The sequence below is a fragment of the Stenella coeruleoalba genome, assembly GCF_951394435.1.
Source record: "Stenella coeruleoalba genome assembly, chromosome: X".
NCBI classification, from domain to species: domain Eukaryota; kingdom Metazoa; phylum Chordata; class Mammalia; order Artiodactyla; family Delphinidae; genus Stenella; species Stenella coeruleoalba.
The window spans coordinates 96844144-96865856 of record NC_137152.1 but is presented as its reverse complement, the minus strand read 5'-3'; the positions used below and the strand labels follow the sequence as shown (position 1 = coordinate 96865856).

The following is a 21713-nucleotide window of genomic DNA, read 5'->3' as shown; positions in this document are numbered from 1 at the left end:
CATTTAAAACGTAAAGACCACTCTGAGCATGAGGGTCATAGAAATGCAGGCAGATGGACGGCATTTGGCCTGTGGGCCACGGTTTGCTGACCCCACCTCTAATGCATTTTGGTGCTTGTTGATATCGAGCCTAAAGGTGTTAGAAGTGACTGACTGGGGACTTCCCTGGTGGCGCAGTGGTTAAGACTCCACCTGCCAATGCAGGGGACGCGGGTTGGAGCCCTGGTCTGGGAAGATCCCACATGCCGTGGAGCAACTAAGCCCGTGTGCCACAACTACTGAGCCTGTGCTTTAGAGCCCGTGCTCTAGAGCCCGCGAGCCACAACTACTGAGCCCTCATGCCACAACTATTGAAGCCCACGTGCCTAGAGCCCGTGCTCTGCGACAAGAGAAGCCACTGCAGTAAGAAGCCCAAGCACCGCAATGAAGAGTAGCCCACCCCCCCACCCCCGCTCGCTGCAACTAGAGAAAGCCCGCGCACAGCAATGAAAACCCAACGCAGCCAAAAATAAATAAAATAAATTTATTTAAAAAAAAGTGACAGACTGGTCAAAAGAAATCAGAAATGAAGACAAATGGCTGATGTTTTAATGCAAGTTAGTGGGGAAATGGGTTTGATTAACTAAAATTTGCATATAGTTTCGCTAGAGCATAGATGGGGGCAAGGGTCTGCTGGGGCTCTGAGAGCCAGTTGCTGGGGCCCTGCTGAGCAGTGAGAAGGCCAACTACTTCTAGGGACAGAACCAGGCCGCTAATACCCTCAAAAAGGCTGAGCAAACTGGGCTCCAGTTGTAAGCACTGAGGTTAAGCAGTGTCCTTTTGTGTTCAAAATGCCCCGGCTCGGCTCGGGGAGATTCAACCCTTTGCTAAAAGGACAGATTTCTTGCAAGGCCATTCTTTTAAAATGACGGCGCCTCTTGAAAGACTTCTGCATTAGAACAGTTAATACCTCACGTTGGCTTTGCCACCTGGACCTACTACCTTCCGTCAATGTCCAGCCAGGTCCTGTACTATCTCTTAGCTTGTTTGGCTTGGACTTTAGAAAGTCCCTGCCCTCAGCTCAATACCTATAAAAATTATATATATATTTGTTATGTATAGGATTGGGGTCAAACTTCTTATCTTGGTTTTAGGCTCAATGAAATTATTTTTTCTTAATCAAGTGATAAGGGTGTATTGGACACCACCCGTGAATTTGGTCCAGTGCCCTCTGCTGTGGGGGATACTTTGCATGAGATCAGTTAGACACTGCTCTTGAGGAACTTACAGACTGGCCCTATCTTATTTACCCAACCATACTTTCCAATAATTCCTAATAGCCGCTTCCATTCCAGTCCATTCAGTCTCTGCACAGGCCTCTCCCTGAATTATGCAAACTATTTGTTGACATTATCTGAAATATCCTCTACTGATTTAAATCCTGCCTTTGAGGCTCAGGCCTACCTTCTCCTTGAAGCCCTTCTTGACCCCATTCACCTATCTTGATCTCTTCTTCCTTTTCTAACCTCCTGGCTGAAATTTTCTAACCTTCTCTGCTTCTCGTTTGAGGGACTTCATTCCTAAAGAGAGGTTAAACTTCCTAAGGGTAGGAACATCATTTCATAGCCCCCCAGAGGGCCAGGAGAGTGCTGGACACACAATAAGAAGTGATTAAGAGGTAGCTAGATTGAGATTCTTAACCAATGTAGGGAACTATTGCACTTCTGAAACATTTAAATTTGAAATTAAGCTACAAGAATAATACCAAGTATACCCACATCCTCTTGACCCAGATGCACCAACTGATAATATTTTGCCCCATTTGCTTTATCATTTATACTCAGGCTCTCTCTGTATCTAGATAGATAGAGATACATAATATTTTTTTATGAACCACTTGAAGGTAATTTACATGTATCATGGCCCTTTACCCCTAAATATTCCAGTGTGTACTTCCTAAAAATAAGGATATTCTCTTACATAGCCACAGTCACCAACTTCAGTAAATTTAATATTGTTACACTGCTTTAATCTATTGAATAGTATACTTTACAGCAATTTTTCTTGTCATATAAGATTGGCTCTAGGATCACCCATTGTGTCCTGTTTCTTTAGTCTCCTTTAATCTGAAACAGCCTTTCTTCGTCTTTCCATGACATTGATATTTTTGAAGTCCCATTTAAAAAATAGACTGTTCTCATTTTGGGTCAAGGTGTTGCCCAGTGTCTGCACTATATAATCACTGTTTTTTCCCCTTCTTTGCTACTAGTAAACAATCTGTGAGGAGAAAGTATAAGTCCATGCAAATATCCTACTCCTCACCAAACATTTCCCCCTAGATTTAGCATCTATTGGTAATTCTTGCCTGAACCAATCTACAAAATGATGATTTTCCAACTCCAGCATTCCCTTCATATTTACCAGTCAGCACATGGTATTCTGTTGTAAGCAAAGGCCCTCCCTTCTCTCTCATTATTTCTTTATCTACTTGGTATCACTGTGGACTTATGACTTCCTATTTTTTCAGTGGCTCATAACTGTCCTTAATAATTTTTATTTTATTTATTTATTTATTTATTTATTTTTTTGCGGTACGCGGGCCTCTCACTGTTGTGGCCTCTCCCGTTGCAGAGCACAGGCTCCGGACGCGCAGGCTCAGCAGCCATGGCTCACGGGCCCAGCCGCTCCGCGGCATGTGGGATCTTCCCAGACCAGGGCACGAACCCGTGTTCCCTGCATCGGCAGGCGGACTCCCAGCCATTGCGCCACCAGGGAAGCCCTTTTCCTTAATAATTTTGGTGCTCAAATTACCGGGATTTGGCCAGCTCCTAGCTATTGCTTTTAATCCATTTAGTAGCCATTCCTCAAGAGGCTATTGTAGTGCAGAATACTCTGGTCAAGAACTTTTGGTGATCTAATTTCTGGGATAGTTTATGAGGGTGGTGCTTAGCCAGGTTCCCCTCCTCTCATCACGCACTGGCTTCCCCACGGGAAAGGGCAGGGAAGGAAGCTCAGAGCTGTCAGACTCTGTGTGTGTGTTTCATGTAAAAACAGTGGCAGGAGCCTGTGTTAGAACAGAGAAGGATGATGGAGGGGAGGAGGACAGGTGATTACAGGAGATTTCTGGATTGTTTTAGGATGGCAATGGCTGCTGTTATCAGAGCCCCCTCCTACACCTCTCTTCAACCATTATTCCGATAATCTACTTCTGCTTAGGGGTTTCAATTCCTGCTCACTGAGAAAACATCTGTGGCTTGTGAGAAGGGAATAGGCTGAGATAGGTTGGCTGAAGGCTTTTTTTGATCAGAAGGATTACCAGGGAAAGGTCATGGAGAATCATGGGAATTTTTGTTTTGTTTCCTAGAGATGAAACTGCTTATTCCATAGCAGGATTTACAAATGGACTCCAGCTATGGCTGTTCCAGAGCAAATGGCCTCTAACATCAATTTCATTGCCTTTCACTCTGTAATCCAAATTCACAAGTCAGATTGGAATTATTTGTTCCTGTATGATGGAAGAATTTTCATCCAAGGTGAGAGGAAGGCATTTTTATTTTCTCAACTCTTTTTCTAAGAAACCTGTGTATTTTTTTAACACTATGGTCTTTTGGTATAATTATCTGTACTTCTTTTTAAAATTTATTTATTATTTATTTATTTTTGGCTGTGTTGGGTCTTTGTTGCTGCACGTGGGCTTTCTCTAGTCGTGGCGAGTGGGGACTATTCTGTTGCGGTGCGCGGGCTTCTCATTGCGGTGGCTTCTCTTGTTGCAGAGCACGGGCTCTAGGCACGCAGGCTTCAGTAGTTGTGGCTCTCGGGCTCAGTAGTTGTGGCTTGTGGGCTCTAGAGCGCAGGCTCAGTAGTTGTGACTCAGTTGCTCCGTGGCATGTGGGATCTTCCCGGACCAGGGCTCGAACCCGTGTCCCCTGCATTGGCAGGCAGATTCTTAACCACTGCGCCATCAGGGAAGTCCCGAAAGCTGTGTATTGATTGCAATGTTGATTTTGATGAAAGTTGGCATCTTAGGCTGAAATTAATCTAACTGTAAAATTACAAATCAGCTTAAAATGTAGGCCCCAAGAAAATGAATTTCACAAGTTTGGGACAACAGAAAGAGCCTTCATTCATTCAATCATTCATTTAATTCAACAAATACCTGTGGAGTTCCTACAGGAGCCAGGTATAGGTGCTAAAAGCAAGACAGATGAGTTCCTTGTTCTCATGGGGCTGTCACGGGGGGTGGGGAGGAGTCAAATTTTTTTAAAGTTCAGAAGGTGGTACACACTGCAAAGAAAGAAAACACAGAGCAATGCAATGGCAAGTGACTGGGGGAGCACTGGATGATGAGTCAGGTGACCTAGATTCTGATCTCAGCTTTGCCGGGAATGGTCTCTACAGTCTTCAGCTATCATTACACCTCTCTGCCCTTATTTTTCTCACTCATGCAATGATGATTTGAGTTTATGGTCTCTACGCTTCCTTTCTAGTATCATGTTCTTTGATTTGATGGTTCAAAGACTGTCATTATTTCAATAAACATGAATGCCTATCAGAGTCAAAGACAGCACTCCCTGTGTAATGGGAGAGACAGGCATGGAAATAGATCATTATGAAACAGTGTGAACAATGCTGTAATTTGCTCTTCTCAGTCCAACACATCCCTACACATAAATGTGTCACATAATGAGAAATACATCGTTAAACAAAAGGGGACAGTGGGTCAAAGCTACCTCATCCAACGGTCCTGCTGCCGTGGGACATTGAGTTCTGTGCAGGACTATTTCTCCCCACTAACACTATAATCAGTTCCAGGACAACAGAGAAAACCCAGTTTCTTTTTCCTTTGTATTGACTATACTGAGCACACAGTAGGTGCTGTGTAAATTCCCGCTGACAGACACTCATTAACTACTTTCATAGCACAGATTGGCAGACAGGGATTGAGGGATTGGGCTGGAGCAGAACCGCGCGTCTAGTAATAACGTTTGCCTACAGAGTGATTGAGCCATTTGCTGCTGTGCAGCTTTTAACCCTCTTTTGGGGGCTTCTTTTGCATTTTGTAATATTCTGCACGTTTTAAATTGATACAGTTAATACAGAATTATTTGAAATCGTGATCACTACTGTGTAAACACGATGCTTGTCAACAATTGGGACGCAGTATGGATGATAAAAGTGGTTGACTAGAGAAGTGGCGCTGTGGATGATTTTCTAAGTATTTCGTTTTTAGTACTACTTCACAGTAAAACACAAAGCTAATCCTCTGAAGAAAAGGCGCCTCGGAGAGCTGACATTTAAAAAATAAAAAGGGTAAAATACATTTCAAACCCAAGTCCCTCCCAAAGTACACGGTCCCACTGTCAGAAACCCAGGGAAAAGCATCAGGCGAGCTACTGCTGCCAAGAATCACCTGTAAGAGCCTTCCAGGGACTTAAGGGAAAAAGGTTCCCAAGCCTCAGAGAACCTTCCAAAAATCCCCTTCCTGGAGCCCCGCCCCCCGCTTGTTATCACAGTGCGTCAAAGGCCCGTAGTCGTCAGGAAAGGGAAAAAAACGTACGTCGCGCGAGACTCAGCGACGGGATTTCGAAGTTAGGGAACAGCCGCGGCGCAAGCGCACTGGCTTCACAACCTCGGGGCTGCACGCGGGTAGGTAGACTAGAGGAAGGGGAGCAAAGCGTGCTGGTGTCTTTTTTTTTTTTCCTTCCCAGTGCAGTGCGTGAGTCTGCGGGTAGCCGGAGGTGCGGAGCGCGGGGCCTGGCTCGGCCTCCCCGGCGCGCGTGTGATTGCGGCGGGTGCCCTCCTCCTGCTCCTCCACGAGTTGGAGGAGTGCAACGGGCGTGCTCCCCGGTTGCCGGGACGCGAGCTTGTGCTCGCCTTTTCAGCGACTGCCCGTCACGCACACACTCCAGTCCCCTGAGAGTTGGTCTTCGCGCCTCGGCGCGCCCCTCCTCACCCAGCCCCTCCCACCGACCCCCGTTCCCGCTCTCTCCTGGTAGCGAGTCGGCTTCATCCCTGGGGTCCCTGCTTGGGGGCGGAGAAGATGGCTGGCGGACGTCTGCTGTTGGGGGGCGACTTCCTGTCGCCGCCGCCGCTGCCCCCCCTCCCGCCGCCGCCGCTGCCGCCCCTCCCGCCGCCCCCGCCCGAGCCAGTGCTGGAGCAGTGGCGCTATAGCCACGAAAGTGACTGGCAGTGGGCTCTGCGGCGCAGCTTCATCTGTCGGCACCTGCACAGCTATCCCGGGGCTGCCCTAGACCAGCTCCTCGCGCTCTCCGCTGCCTGGACCAACCACGTTTTCCTGGGCTGCAGGTGAGGAAGGTGTGAGGGTCGAGTTAGGGACCCGGGTTGGGGGGGAATCGGCGATGAGGGTTGGCATAGGGACGGGGGGGGCGGGTATGGATGAGGGCTTAGAGACTGGAGATTTGGAGGTGCTGGAGGACTCCAGAGGGCTCACTGTTGGCCTGGGGGGGTTGGCCGAGCTAGGTGGCAGGGGATGACATAACAGCTAGAAGGGTGCGGGGATCGCGGGAGCGGCCCCTCCAGGACCAAGGATGGAGATAAAGAAACGCCTGGGAGAGGATTATTGAGAGGTGGTCATTGTGATGGTGTTTTTGGACGGCGTGGGAAATGACGAATAGCAGAACCTCGGACCTGCGTAGGACCTTCCAGGGATGCGGTATCCGCAAAGAATATTCAACAGTCGGGGCTTTGAGGGTCTGTGGGGGGAGGGGAGGGGGACTCTTTGGTTCTAATTCTAGTCTCCTCCTGACTGGCCTCCCTTTCCATCCCCGTTAAATTAAACAACACCAGCCCCTCAGCTGGGTTGTACTGTCTTCTCCTGGGGAGGCGGTTTGTATGAGGTCTCTCAGCCGCAGGGCCCGCCTTCCTGTAGATTTGCGCATAATGTGTATGGATGCAAACAAAGAAATGGATATATCTGCTGTAAAAAAGGATTGCCCTCATTTCCCCTTCATTGTGATCAGAAGGATTAACATTTGGCCTCTGGGTGAGGTTTTAGGTATGAGTCCCCTACCCGCCTTTCCTAGAACCTGGTCTGTGTTCTGAACAGGCCTCTTTGAAAGCTCTTTGCATTCAATGGAGACTGCGGTATGGTTCCAACGCATTTTTTTTTTCTCAACAGACTACTTGGACCACTGTCATACAGAACCCTCAAACAGGCCCTATACTAGACTAATCATTCCTTTGATAGACTAAGAGGCTTCTTTTTTTGACACTCTTGCCTCACGGTGAATTTTTTATTAGGAAGGATGAGAAATTCTGGAAAATGATCAGATCAATTTCAGCCAGTTCAGTTCCAGGAATGACTGTAACAGATATAGATAAATAGGATTGTCTACTGTTAGTGCTTAATTGTTGAACATAGCATCCAGCGTGATACTTTGTTTTGCTTTCATAACACAAATGTGTTTTTTTCTACTCTAGGTTAGTGTAATTTCTGCCTCCAGAGATAATGATTATTTCACTGGAGGAACTGGTTGCAACTGGGGAAGCCTCAGTAATTAATCAAGTCAGATAAATCTAATTGACCTTCACTTAACAATATTATTCTGGCAGTAGAAAAGGTACCTTTATCCTGTAATCATAGATCTCCTTAATATCACAGAAGGCCATGGGGAATCTGAATCCTTAAAGAAAAAAAGTTATAGGTGAGGAGAATAACCATCCTTTGTGTTAATGATAAATCTTACCTTCCCATAAGAATGTGAGCTCCTTTGGGGAAAGGGTTTTTGCTTTCTTGTTCACACCTTTATCCTCAGTGCCTAGAAGAGTGCCTTCTTCATAATAGCTGCTCAGTAAATATGTGTGGCATGAACAGATGAATACAGCTTTGTAATGTACAAAATACTTAAAACATTTATGTATCTCATTTAATACAACAACCTTAGAAATTGAGTGGTATCTCGTTTTTACAGCTAAATCAACGGAAGCCAAGAAGTTAAGTGACTTTTCCAAGGTCCCATAGTTGGGGCTGGGACCCAAGTCTTCCGATGTTCTTTGCACTGAGACACAGCTGCTATAGGGAAGGATGGACCAGGAGTGAAAGCAAGTAACGGACATAAGTCATTATTATTTCTCAGGATTTCATCCCAAGAACAACAGCAGCCTTGAGCATAACTAGAGCATTAAAAACATAAACCGGGCCAGTGATAGTGTTAAAAGCTCAGGCATCCAGAGCATTTGTGTGTATGCACTCACCCAGGCACATTTGTGTATAGTATGTATCAACACATGTATTGTCATCATGTTGCATTGTAGTTAAGTCAATTCAATCAATACAAGAATTGCTATAACATTATCCAGTAGCTTAACTGAAGAGTAATGTTTGCACTGTACCTGATAACTTAGATATAGGAGAAATGGAAGAGGCAATAAAGAATCTTGGAAGCTAGGGACCAAGTGCAGTCTTCCACTTTAGGCAGGCTTTATATTAGCTGTCATCTTCAGGTGGGTAAAATCTGTATTCCAGTACTTGTTAATGTCGATGTTGGCAGAGCTCTTGTTTTCTGGTCTATTCTTCTGTGACGGAAGACTCTTCTTTTCTCCCAAGGGAACTGTGGAGTACATGGTGACACAGCCCATTCTACTCTAAAATTGTTAATTTGTTGTTCGAGGCTCATCCCTTGACTTACAGAACAGATTATAAACAGTAGCAAGAAGGGAACTCTTTGCCTTTTGTTTCCCACTCGCAGGACTTTCTGTGTTCTGATTTAGCTGGGGCTGAAAGAACTCCTAGGTTAAGGACATCTTTGAAAACTCCTTGATCATAAGACCAAGCCAGGAGGAGGAGCTCAAATGTGCAGGGAAGCAAACCACGTTTCATTCTTTTTGGTTATAGTGGCGATTGTCAGAGAACAAGTTTGAATATCTTCTTGACTATCTGTAACATGTTTCTCAGACTTAAGCAAGCATCAGAATCACCTGTTAGGCTTGTTAAAACACATTGCTGGGCTCCACTCCCAGAGTTTCTGATTCAGTAGGTGTGAGGTGGGACCCCAGAATTTGCATTTCTAACTAATTCCCAGATAATACTGTTGATCAGAAAATTCTCATCCAGGGACTACACTATAAGAACCGTTGCCTTATAGGATAAAATAAAGCAATGTTTTCCAGTCTGCTTTTTGATCATTTTTTCCCTCATAGTCTAGGCAATGAGGAAGCCCAAATAGCTGAAATTATTTCTCTTCGCTTTTTCTTGTCTGCTTCATAAAAGTAAACAACCTGTCAAGATTGTTTTCTGTAGGCAATTTCTAAGATTGTCTTGTGGTTAATGAAAAGTTAGTGCAGTCTTCTAATCAACTACATCTACAGCACTGACATAATTGTTCATATGAATGCCTAGGGACCTCTGCAGTTTTTACTTAAAATTGTCAATAGTGTATGTATATTTAATAAAGCAGAATGTTTGGTTAACTGGAGCATTCAGTTTTCCAATCATTCTTCATCAGTAGTATTAGAAACAGAATCCTGGCCTAATTACCTTTGATGAGATATTAATTAATAGAGAAAATATACCCTAAAATGAAATCAACTTTGCCACCTTGATTATTTGTCTCTTCCTTGTTGATTGAGATTGGTGTTTGGAAGGTAGATGCTAGCTGGGCTCATGTTGTGAAACTAACCTCGCACATAGTAGGTAGAGTGCATCAGTCACCAGCTAATGAAGTATGAGTGGGAGCTTTCAAAAGATGTATCAATAATCTTGGTTTTATGTTATTCACTGACTATGTTAGGAGTCTTAAGAATAGTTTTGCATAAATAATTTTATACTTGGAAATCCTAATCTTTGCTTAGTTTTCAAACCTCAACTTTTTAATTTGGACCTAGTAGAGCAGTTTTATAAATTAAAAAAATTGAAAGCATCTATTACTGAATATTCATTAAATTTCAGGTGCCATTGTATATCATAAGTATACACCTATATGCACGTGTCTTTTTTCAAGAATGTAAGATTCATGAAGTCAGATGTCTTTGTCCATTAGACATCATCTTTTTGTATGCTAGGTATGGTGGGACAGTTGTGATTTCCTAAAGCTTGGAACATAATAAACTATCTTTGGAAACCTTAAAGACTTGCTGGGGCTTTTTGGTTTTCTTTTTTAAGCATTTACAACCAAATGGGTGAATTAACAGACTTAACTACATAATATGCATGCATCTTAAAATTACTCTATTAGACTTGCCTTAGTGACACTTTACATCATGGTCCCACCGTAAGATAGAATACTATATAGCCATTAAAACTCATGTGGTAATGACATGGAGAGAAAGTTTATGACATAGTAAATTAAGAAAAACAACACCCGCCCCCAGCAGATTACAAATCAACATAGATGATCTGATAGTGGTTTTTTGGGGGGTGGTGGGGGGACGTGGTATGGGAAGCATAGAAAAAGGAATAAAAAGTAAACCCCAAAATGTTAGTGAAGTTATCAGTGGTTGGGTTTGTAGGTGCTTTTCTTGGTGGATTCTCTAAAATTTCTGGAGTGAAGGTGTTCCTTTTAAATCCACTACAACAACAACAAAAAATACACTACGGAAAACTGAGTAATGAAAGCTTTACTGCCTTGGCTTATTTCAAATTTGTGGAACCACTTCTTTATCCCCGGGTAGCTACTCTCTGGAGACAGAAATCCTAGTGGTCTTCATAGTAAAGATTAATGCAAAGATTAATATTTGCATTGTTCTTTGAATAGTCAAGTGTTAGGCACTATACGGTCTGTTCCATTATTTTTTCAGCTGGTTGGGCTTCTTCAGTATTATGACTTCCTAATAAAGGGCTGAGAAGACGACTGTGTTGGCAACTAACACAGAGGTTTATTTTTATAGCCTATGGGTGATGTTGAATTTTGTGGCAGATGTAATGAATAGAGAACAGTAAGTAGGTATAATCATTACTAACGCTGGAAGAAACCTGAGAGAAAAAGTGAATGAATGGAGTAGGCCCCAAATGTATCATTCATGAACACTGTATGGCATACATGCCATTTACAGTTGTATACCGTATTTGGAATCAGACTATAATTTAAGGTCTGGCGAATTTTGACTGGAATTCAAGGTGAGTGGGTTGGTTGTAGTACCAATTTTGGTAGCAAGAGTGGCAATACCAGTTTAAGATTTGTAGACTTCATCTCACTTTCATAGTCTTTTGTTTTCATCACCTTGGAAATTGGACTCCCAAATCTTAATGAAAGTGATATATACAATGTATGACGTTTTAGGCGATGTCTTTTGATATTTAGATAAGAGTAAATAAAAATAAAATTACTCTTGGCGTTTAAACACTGGTGCTAGCAGCAGCAGTTATCAGTGGGAAGTGCGGGTTACAACTGGGCTGGCTTCCAGGTAATCTGTCAGTGAAGGCCACCATGTCACTTCTCTGCTTTGCAAGGAAAGACATCTGAAGGGTGTGGAACCTATTGTGTTGAAAATGGAAAATGTTATCCTCCTTCAAGTTCAGAACCTATTCATGTAGAGGTGTGCTAGTCACTCATTTTCAGAACTTGCTTGGGGAATTCCCTGGCCGTCCAGTGGTCCCTGGTAGGCTGGGAAAGGCTCTGAAGGTAGGAAGGGTGAGTAGATCCCCATGATAACCAAAACTTCCCATGAGCCCATAGTTTTGTTTCTCTGCAGGAAATTGATATTCTGTCAAGCTCCAATCTACTTCATAAAGGAGTCCTTTTAAAAATTGTATGTTTTAAAGCTTTTTATTATGGAAAAATCAAACACACAAAAATAGTTTAGTGGACACCCATGTGCCCATTACTCAACTTCAGCAATTATCAAGTCTGTCATGCTACCCTTCTCATTTCATCTTGCCCCCAGTTTTTTTGTGGGAGACAGTCTAGAGTGTATTAAAGAAAATCTTGACATCATTTCTCCTGCAAATACTTTAGTATATATCTGTACCAGGTAATTTTTCATAATACCATTATTCATACTCAACAAAGTTAACAATAATTTCTTAAAATCATCCAATGCCTAGTCCATGTTTAGTTTTCTGCATTTGTCTCAGGATACCTTTTTACAGTTGGTTTGATTCACAATCCAAACAAGGTCCACGCATATCTGGTTGATCTGTCTCCTTTAACCTATAACCATTCCCTCTCCTTTTATTTCATGCTGTTTATTTGATGAAGAAATGGGCTGTCACATAGTGTTTCCTTCATTATGGATTTGGCTGGCTATTTTTTTTTAATATTTATTTATTTTGGCTGCACCAGCTCTTAGTTGCGGCATGCGGGATCTTCATTGCGGCATGTGGGATCTTTAGTTGTGGCATGCGGGCTCTAGTTCCCCGACTAGGGCCCCCTGCATTGGGAGCATGGAGTCTTACCCACTGGACCACCAGGGAAGTCCCTGGCTGGCTGTATGCTTGTGATGGTGTTTAACATGTTTCTAGGAGTTAGGGGCTTGATGAGGTTTGAGTTCAGTTATTTGGTGGGCAAGAACACTTTTTAGATCTTTGTCCTGTCATATCACATCAGGGACACAGGTCTGGTTGTCCAATTTTTAGTGATATTAAGATTATAAAGTTCTCCACCAGCTTTTTTTAATTGAAATTTTTATTGAAATAATTATAGATTCACGTGTAATTGTAGGGAAATAACACAAAGCAGTGCCCTGTACTCTTTACCCAGTTCCCCCCAGTGACAACATTTTGCTAAGTTATTGTATCATATCATAACCAGGATAATGACCTTGTTACAATCACTGATTCTACACAGATTCCCCCAGTTTTCCTAGTACTGGTGTGTGTGTGTGTGTGTGTGTGTGTGTGTGTGTGTGTGTGTGTGTGTGTGTGTGTGTGTGTGTGTGTGTGGTGTGTTTAATTCAATACAGTTTGTCACATGTAGGTTTGCATATCCACTACCACAGTCAAGATATTGAACTGTTCCAGTACCACAAGGATCCCTCATGTTGCGCTTTTATAACCACATCCATCTCCCTCCCACTCATACACAATATTGTGTGTATCAATAGTTTTTTCCTTTTTATTGCTGAGTAGTGTTCCGTGGTATGTGGTACCAGAGTTTAACCACCTGTTGAAAGACATCTGGGCTGATTGCAGTTTTGGGTTGTTACAAATAAAGCTGTTTTGAACATTTGTGTACAGTTTTTTGTGTAAACATAAGCTTTTATTTCTCTGAGATAAATGCCCAAAAGTACGGTTGCAAGATTGTGAGGTAATTGCATGTTTAATTTTATAAGAAACTTCCAAGTTGTTTTCCAGAGTGTCCATACCATTTTACATTCCCACTAGCAGTGTACGGGTGATCCAGTTTTTCTGCATCCTTGTCAGCATTTAGTATTGTCACTATTTTTCACTTTAGCCACTCGGATAGGTATGGAGTGATATCTCATTGTGGTTTTAAATTGCATTTCTTTGGTGGCTAATGATGTTGAACATCTTTTTGTGTGCTTCTTTGCAATCTGTATATCCTCTTTGGTGAAATGTTCTGTTTATATCTTTTGTTCATTTATATGTATGTGTACACATATATATGTGTATATACACATATATGCCCATTATATATATGCATATATCTTACTGTTGCATTTTGAGAGGTCTTTATACTAGATACTAATCTTTTGTCAAGTGTGTGGTTTGCAAATGTTTTCTTGCAGTCTGTAGCTTGTCTTTTCATCCTCTTCATGGGGTCTTTTGAGAACAAAAGTTTTTAATTTTGGTGAGGTCCATTTTATTAACTTTTTCTTTTTTTTTTTTTTTTTTTGCGATACGCGGGCCTCTCACTGCTGTGGCCTCTCCAGCTGCGGAGCACAGGCTCCGGACGCGCAGGCTCAGCGGCCATGGCTCACGGGCCCAGCCGCTCCACGGCATGTGGGATCTTCCCGGACTGGGGCACGAACCCGTGTGCCCTGCATAAGCAGGCGGACTCTCAACTACTGCGCCACCAGGGAAGCCCTATTAACTTTTTCTTTAATGGATCATGCTTTTGGTGTCAAATGTAAGAACTCTTTGCCTAGCCCTAGATCTTGAAGATTTTGTCCTGTGTTTTTTGTAAAAGCTTTTTAGTTTCACATTTTACATTTCAGTCTGTGATGCGTTTCGAGTTAATTTTTGTGTAAGGTATGAGGTTTAGGTTGAGGTTGTTTGTTTGGCTTAAGGATACCCACTTGGTCCAGCACCATTTGATGAAAAGGCTGTCCTTCCACCATTGGATTGCTTTTGCAGCTTTGTCAACAGTTGAGCACATTCGTATGGGTCTGTTTCTAGGTTCTTCTCCATCAACTTTTCATCTGATAAGCTTAGCAGCTATTGATGATCACTTATTGTTGCATTATGGGTCGCAAAATGGTAGTAATCTATCATTCCTTCATTTATTAGCTGGAATGCTTCTGTAAAAGAGATTTTCCTCATCAACTCTCTAGATTCTCTGAGGTACAGTCTGTACAGGAAAATGCCAGATAAATGCTTGCTTTCATTACCTGTTTTTGGAATAATGTTTTGATTCCCTACAAAGGTGACCAATAATGAGTTTGTAAGTATTATGAACTAATGGATTTTTTAAATATTTGATGTGTTTCAGTCCACTGTGATTATTCTTACTGATACTCAAGTTGGCTCACTTCTGAGTCCATTTGACACAACCCCTGAGGTCTTTGACAGCTTCCTTGTTTCCAGGCACAAAAATATCTCCCAGGTTCACCTTATACATTTCTTGCCCCAGACTTGGATCCGATGCAACCATTTCTCTCGGGACTCTTGATTCCTTTTGGTGGGAAGTGATAGAAACCACAATCTGGATGTTAACAACCCATCCCTTATTATTTATTTATTTATTTGGTTGCACCAGGTCTTAGTTTCAGCAGGCAGACTCCTTAGTTGCAGCACGTGGGCTCCTTAGTTTCGGACTCCTTAGTTGTGGCATGCACGTGGGATCTAGTTCCCTGAGCAGGGATCGAACCCAGGCCCCCTGCATTGGGAGCGCAGAGTCTTTATCCACTGCGCCACCAGGGAAGTCCCACAACCCATCTCTTATTAACACTCTTAGTACTTCTGTAAATATATTAATGTAATTATTTACACATAATATACATATATGATAGAGAAAAATTATGAGTTTATATGGATACTTTTAGTTCAAATTAAAGATAAGGTCTTCACCTAAATTTCTTGATTTTTATGTTTGTATGTCTCCTAATGATAGTAACATAGTTACTCATTTGATACATAACTATTTTATGGCAGATTCTTCAGTTTTATAGCCAAGACACTCTGTTGGTAAAGTCCTGTGGGAGCAATTATAAGACGGGTCATCTAGAAACTTTTTCAAAAACTGCATTCTTATCTGTTTTAACTGTAGATTATATTAATTTAAATAGGTACAGCCCACGCTTGATGGAAAAAATTCTCCAAATGGCTGAAGGTATTGATATTGGGGAGATGCCTTCATATGATCTGATGCTGTCCAAACCTTCCAAAGGTCAAAAACGTCACCTCTCAACATGTGATGGTGAGTATACTTATTTCTGGAAGGTGGGATTTGAAGAAACAGTGTGGCTTTTTTTTAATGATATGAGTGTGGTATATGATTTTAAATAACATTGGTAACTTTGGATCTTACACAAATGTAAAATTTTAACTTTCAGTTTATACATTTTTTTTTAGGATGCTAAATAGAACTGAAAACTAAGAATACTGAACTCACCCTATAATGCTGTCCTTGAAGTCCGTGCCATGGAACCTCCCTTTAAATAGAACAACCTTATACTCTAGATCATTTGAGCATCTAAGTAACTAAATCCTCTTGGATGGGTCCAGCGTGGACCAATTTTCTACTAAACAGTGTTATAGGGAGAAAGCTCTAGTGTCTGGTATAGCCTCAACAGAGTTCTTCCATAGCTTTAAATTTGATATCCTCCATAAATCATTAGTTTCCAGCTGTTCTAGAAATAAAATATAGCAAACACCTTTTTGTGCAGAATAGGTCAGAACTAAGATTTTGAAGTTGAAAACCTTTGGGATCTTTTGACAATTTTTTTAATTTGATTTTTCAGTCACAACCATGTAAAGCACCATCACAGAGTCAGTCACTTCTGGTACAAAAGAGAGGCTTTGTAAATGCCTCTGCTCATCATCTCTGTTGCATTAGAGCCATCTGTTCCGTTTGCAATCCTTAAGAAGGGAGCTTTTCAGCACAGGTGGTATGAGATCGTAGTGGAACAACCTCTCACTCGGTACACTTCACCTGTGCTTTAACGCATTAGATGTAGAAGCATCTAGCAGTCATGCATGGTGGTGACCTGCATACTCGAGTCAATGGCATATTTTCTATCAGGTCTCTTCCCTTACACATGGAAAGACAGGGAGCATCCCTCCTTATGCTGGAATCTTACATTGACATTTGAGCACCTTCACCTAAATGACCTGAAGTTTTTGTGATGGGAAGTATCTTGTACCAACAATATAGTTTGCGGAAATAATATGGTTGGTACTATTTTCCTGCTTGGTTCTTTTGAAATATTCCTTTTTTAATGAATTGTAAATTTCACTCATTCTATAGGTCAAAATCCTCCTAAAAAGCAAGCCGGTTCCAAATTCCATGTGAGACCTCGTTTTGAGCCTGTGCATTTTGTAGCTAGTAGTTCAAAAGATGAAAGACAGGAAGATCCTTATGGCCCTCAAACAAAAGAGGTAAATGAACAAACACATTTTGCCAGCATGCCAAGAGACATCTACCAAGATTATACTCAAGACTCTTTCAGTATACAAGATGGAAATTCTCAGTACTGTGATTCATCAGGATTTATTTTCACAAAAGACCAGCCTGTAACAGCCAACATGTATATTGACAGTGGGAACCCTGCCCCCAGCAGCACATCACAGCAGGCAAACTGCCAGTCAGCTCCTGAGCCTTCACCATCACAGACGTTTCCTGAGTCAGTGGTAGCCGAGAAGCAGTATTTCATTGAAAAATTAACAGCAACTATCTGGAAGAACCTTTCTAATCCAGAGATGACCTCTGGATCTGATAAAATTAATTACACATATATGTTAACTCGTTGTATTCAGGCATGTAAGACAAATCCTGAATATATATACGCTCCTTTAAAAGAAATCCCTCCTGCTGACATCCCCAAAAATAAAAAACTTCTAACAGATGGTTATGCTTGTGAAGTTAGATGCCAAAATATCTACTTAACTACAGGTTATGCTGGCAGCAAGAATGGTTCCAGGGATCGAGCTACTGAGCTAGCTGTAAAACTCTTGCAGAAACGTATTGAAGTTAGGGTTGTCCGACGGAAATTCAAGCACACGATTGGAGAGGACCTTGTGGTGTGTCAGATTGGCATGCCTTCATATGAATTCCCTCCAGCTCTGAAACCACCAGAAGAGCTGGTGGTGCTGGCTAAAGATGCTTCCGGGCAGCCGATTTTTAATGCTTCTGCCAAACACTGGACCAATTTTATCCTTACAGAAAATGCAAATGATGCGATTGGTATCCTTAACAATTCTGCCTCATACAACAAAATGTCTGTTGAATACAAATATGAGATGATGCCAAATCGTACGTGGCGTTGTCGAGTGTTTTTGCAAGATCACTGCTTAGCTGAAGGTTATGGAACCAAAAAAACAAGTAAACATGCAGCTGCTGATGAGGCTTTGAAAATCCTTCAAAAAACACAACCCACTTACCCATCTGTCAAAAGTTCACAGTGCCAAACAGGCTCTTCACCCAGGGCATCTGGGAAGAAGAAAGATATAAAGGATCTCGTAGTTTATGAGAATTCTTCAAATCCTGTGTGCACGCTGAACGACACAGCTCAGTTTAATCGAATGACAGTTGAATATGTCTATGAAAGAATGACAGGACTCCGATGGAAATGCAAGGTGATTCTAGAGAGTGAAGTAATTGCAGAAGCAGTTGGAGTGAAGAAAACTGTCAAATATGAAGCTGCTGGGGAAGCTGTGAAAACCCTCAAAAAGACCCAGCCGACTGTCATTAACAACTTGAAGAAAGGAGCTATTGAAGATGTGATTTCAAGAAATGAAATTCAGGGTCGCTCAGCAGAGGAGGCTTACAAACAACAAATCAAAGAAGATAACATTGGAAATCAGCTGCTGAGAAAGATGGGTTGGACGGGTGGTGGTTTAGGTAAATCTGGTGAGGGCATTCGGGAGCCAATCTCTGTCAAAGAGCAGCATAAGCGGGAAGGGCTTGGTCTTGATGTAGAGAGGGTAAATAAAATTGCCAAGAGAGATATTGAACAGATCATCAGAAACTATGCCCGCTCGGAGAGCCACACGGATTTAACCTTCTCTACAGAGCTGACTAATGATGAGCGGAAGCAAATACATCAGATTGCCCAGAAGTATGGTCTTAAGAGTAAGTCTCATGGGGTGGGCCACGATAGGTACCTGGTGGTAGGTAGAAAAAGACGGAAGGAGGATTTACTAGACCAGCTCAAACAGGAAGGCCAAGTGGGGCATTACGAGCTTGTGATGCCTCAAGCAAATTGAGATCTTACTAATTTATTTTGTAAATGCCTAATGAGGCAGAGTTATGACTTAAAGAAATGCTACATGTTCTGGTTGCAGCGTATATTCATTCTTAAGATGTTTCACCTTGTTCATTTCATATAGTGCTTTATTAGATATTGGAACTTGAAGAATTCTGTCCACTTGTATTAGCTTAATCCAGCAGATAATATTGTGCAGTTACTGTTTGTGTCTTTGATATTGCTGTGTCCCTCAGATTTTAGTAGTTTGTACAAAGCAAGAACACATATCCAAATGGAATTTCACCCCGAGAAAGAAATTCCCATTTTAAAGGGCATAGCACAGCAATTTGCAACAATATGTAAAGTTGATATTGACTACAATAAAACTACAGTCTTAATTCCAGACTTCACTGAAAATGTCAGGTCATTTTGTATTATCTATTTTCATCTTTATGTGAAGCCAGTTATAGAATGTTTAATAGTAAATTGTGCTGTACGTGTAAATGTCCTTACCAACTAAATGATGTAAAACTTTCTTAAAGTAATTTTAGTGTTCATTTATTTATAACTTCTACCATGTGGTTTCCAGAATATTGGAAGTGATATACTGTATCTTGTGATATATGAGTGTTAACAAATTCTAGTCTTCACGCTGAGAGAGCACTACTTAAGAGAGCAATTGAAAAGTTCCCAAAACTTTGATTCAGTCTGAAGAAAGGAAGCTGGAACTGTCTGTTCTTGGTGCCTTGCAGAGAGACTCGCAGCAACTCTCCGTTATAGCTTTCACATGATTTGGGTGTATAGCACATCCAAGGTGGCCACAGCTGTGGTGGAGCTTGGTAAAAGACTGAAGATACATTGGTGCTTTGATGAAAAGGTTAGTTGGCTGGTCCCTCTCTCAAAAAGCTTATTTAGCCCCCAAAGCCAACTTTGTAACATATTTAAAACTGCTATTTTCGCTTATTTCTGGAATGTACAAAAAACTGTATAAAAAGGATTAGTGTATGCTTCCTGAATAAAAAGGAGCCAAAGTTGATCAAAATGGTGGTGTGCTTGTTTCTGGGAAGCAGCCTGGTAGCGACACTTTGGGTCTTTGGAGAAAGGAAGTGGCGTTTGCACAAAATATTTCAACACTTAGAGCACATGTGGATGAACATAATGACTTAGCAGATACGAACAGCCAGTCAGCCACCCATCACGTTTTCTCTGGGGACCAACCTGCTGGCTGCAACCAAATCTCAGGCTGTTTACTTTTACGTGATTTTGTTTTTGTATCTCAGATAAATCAAGTGTTAATATTCAGAGATAAATACTGATACTGATAAACACTTCCAATGACTTCATATTTAGAACAATTAGGTTGTTTACAGTGTCTTAAAACATTTAGCACCAAAGTTGACATGTAATTGGCCCACAATGAACAATTTCCTTTCCCCTCTTATTTATATGTTACATTAAGCAGCTGTCCATTGTAGTTAAATCAGTATTTTAAAAATATAAAGGGATTAACTTTTATGCCTGGACCTCTGTGACTTTTAGTCACCTACAGTGATTAACACAGTAAGTGATGTTTGCTTTCCACTAACTCTTGTCCGGCAGTATATGGCCTTTCCTAATGTTGGTAGGAAGGGAAATGAGGTGTGCATTTTATTTTGGCACTTAATGTTTTAACAGTGGCAAAGGGAACTAAGCTAAAATGTTTACAGATTTTATAGGATTTTTTTTTTTACCTACAAGTCTCATGCCAACTCTGAGAAGCTGTGGTTCAATTAGTGTTAGAAAAGCCAGGCTTCAACTCTCTTGGGTAAGAGTGGCTTTGGGGATTAAGGAGTGTGAAAACTCATTTCTCTACATTTCTTTTCTCTTCCCAAAATGATTTGGGGGCTGGAGGAGTAGGGTAGTGTTACACAAATCTGGTTTATCTATATAAGTTCAATAGAACAGAATATTAATATAGTTAAGCTCTGAAATAATGGGGCCAAGTGTGTATTTGGTTCTCGATTGGAGAGTCCAGATTTCCTAACTTCTTAGATCTGCTTTGGTATAGATGTGGAATTAGGGTGAAGTCATTTAACTCTTGCTTGAGAATAAAGAATGTTGAGAAATGGGTTTGGCAAAAATGAGCTGCTCACAACCCTGCTGTTCTGTTTTGTCCCCTTTTTGTTGGTTCTTGTATTTTCCCTTTCTTTGAGATGGCAGTCGTTTTAACCCAGTAACCTTGCTATAAAACCTGCGCAGGTACATGAGCAGTTTTAAGTTTTATTTGAATCACTTAAATATATTATACCGAGGAACTAACTCTGCTTTCAGTTATATTTATAGCTTTGAGGCTCACAGACCTATTGTTTAGATTTTTCCCCTCCCCTTTGATTAGAAAATGAATAGAAATTTCCTGCATTCTGTTGGGATTCTTTTTAAAATAGTATAGGTGCATTCACTGTGCTATGAGTAACTCCTGAAGCTGGAGATCGGTCCTAAAGAAAGGACTTTAATTACAGCTTTGGTTCTTCATCATACCCTCTTTGCCACACCAGCAGGTGCAGAATTGAAGGTTCAAGTTCAATTCTGCCATTTAAAAGGGGACCTCACAAATCTGGTTTATTGTTGTTATAAATTATTGTATGCAGGCAGCCTGTGGCATTTGTTTAAAAAAACTGTAAAGAAAAAAGCCAAATCAGCATTAAACTTTGAAATGAATGATTTGTGGTGCCTTTGACCATGGATATGATGCTTTGGGAGGTCAGCTTGTTGACGCCGTTGTAAGATTTTAAAAGGATTATCCCATGAAAGCAATTGGGAATAGTGTTTCTCAGGAGGTGTACAAAAAAAAAAATTAAACTTGCACATTCCCAATCTCACCTTAATTTTTTCAAGTATAAGTAACAGTGTCAATATTTAAGATACCCAGCCACAGGACTTCCCTGGAGGTCCAGTGGTTAAGACTCAGTGCTTTCACTGCCGTGGACCCGGGTTCAGTCCCTGGTCGGGGAACTAAGATCCCACAAGCTGCACAGTGTGGCAGAAAAACAAACAAACAAAAAAAAACAGAACAAAAAAAAAGATACCCAGCCACAGTAGGATGAAGAAATTTATGTAAAACTAATCTGCCAAATAAAGACCAATTTAATGTCATTCTACTTTGAAGTAGAAATGGACTTAAGAGAAAGTAAGTGCATTTAAGGATGTTGCTTCTAGGTGAAACGAACCAGTTCATGTGTTCAGTGTAGGATGAGCTCCCTCACGTTGAGGCT

General features: G+C 41.5%; 1 protein-coding gene across 1 annotated transcript; it reads left to right on the top strand.

The window, feature by feature from the left end:
• The first annotated feature begins 5575 nt into the window (after positions 1 to 5575).
• Positions 5576 to 19485, top strand: NKRF (NFKB repressing factor). Its single transcript, XM_079910830.1, has 3 exons — positions 5576 to 6285; positions 15343 to 15473; positions 16524 to 19485. The coding sequence occupies exons 1-3, from the start codon at positions 6020 to 6022 to the stop codon at positions 18479 to 18481; spliced, it is 2355 nt and encodes a 784-aa protein (XP_079766956.1). The 5' UTR covers positions 5576 to 6019; the 3' UTR covers positions 18482 to 19485.
• The last annotated feature ends 2228 nt before the right edge of the window (positions 19486 to 21713 follow it).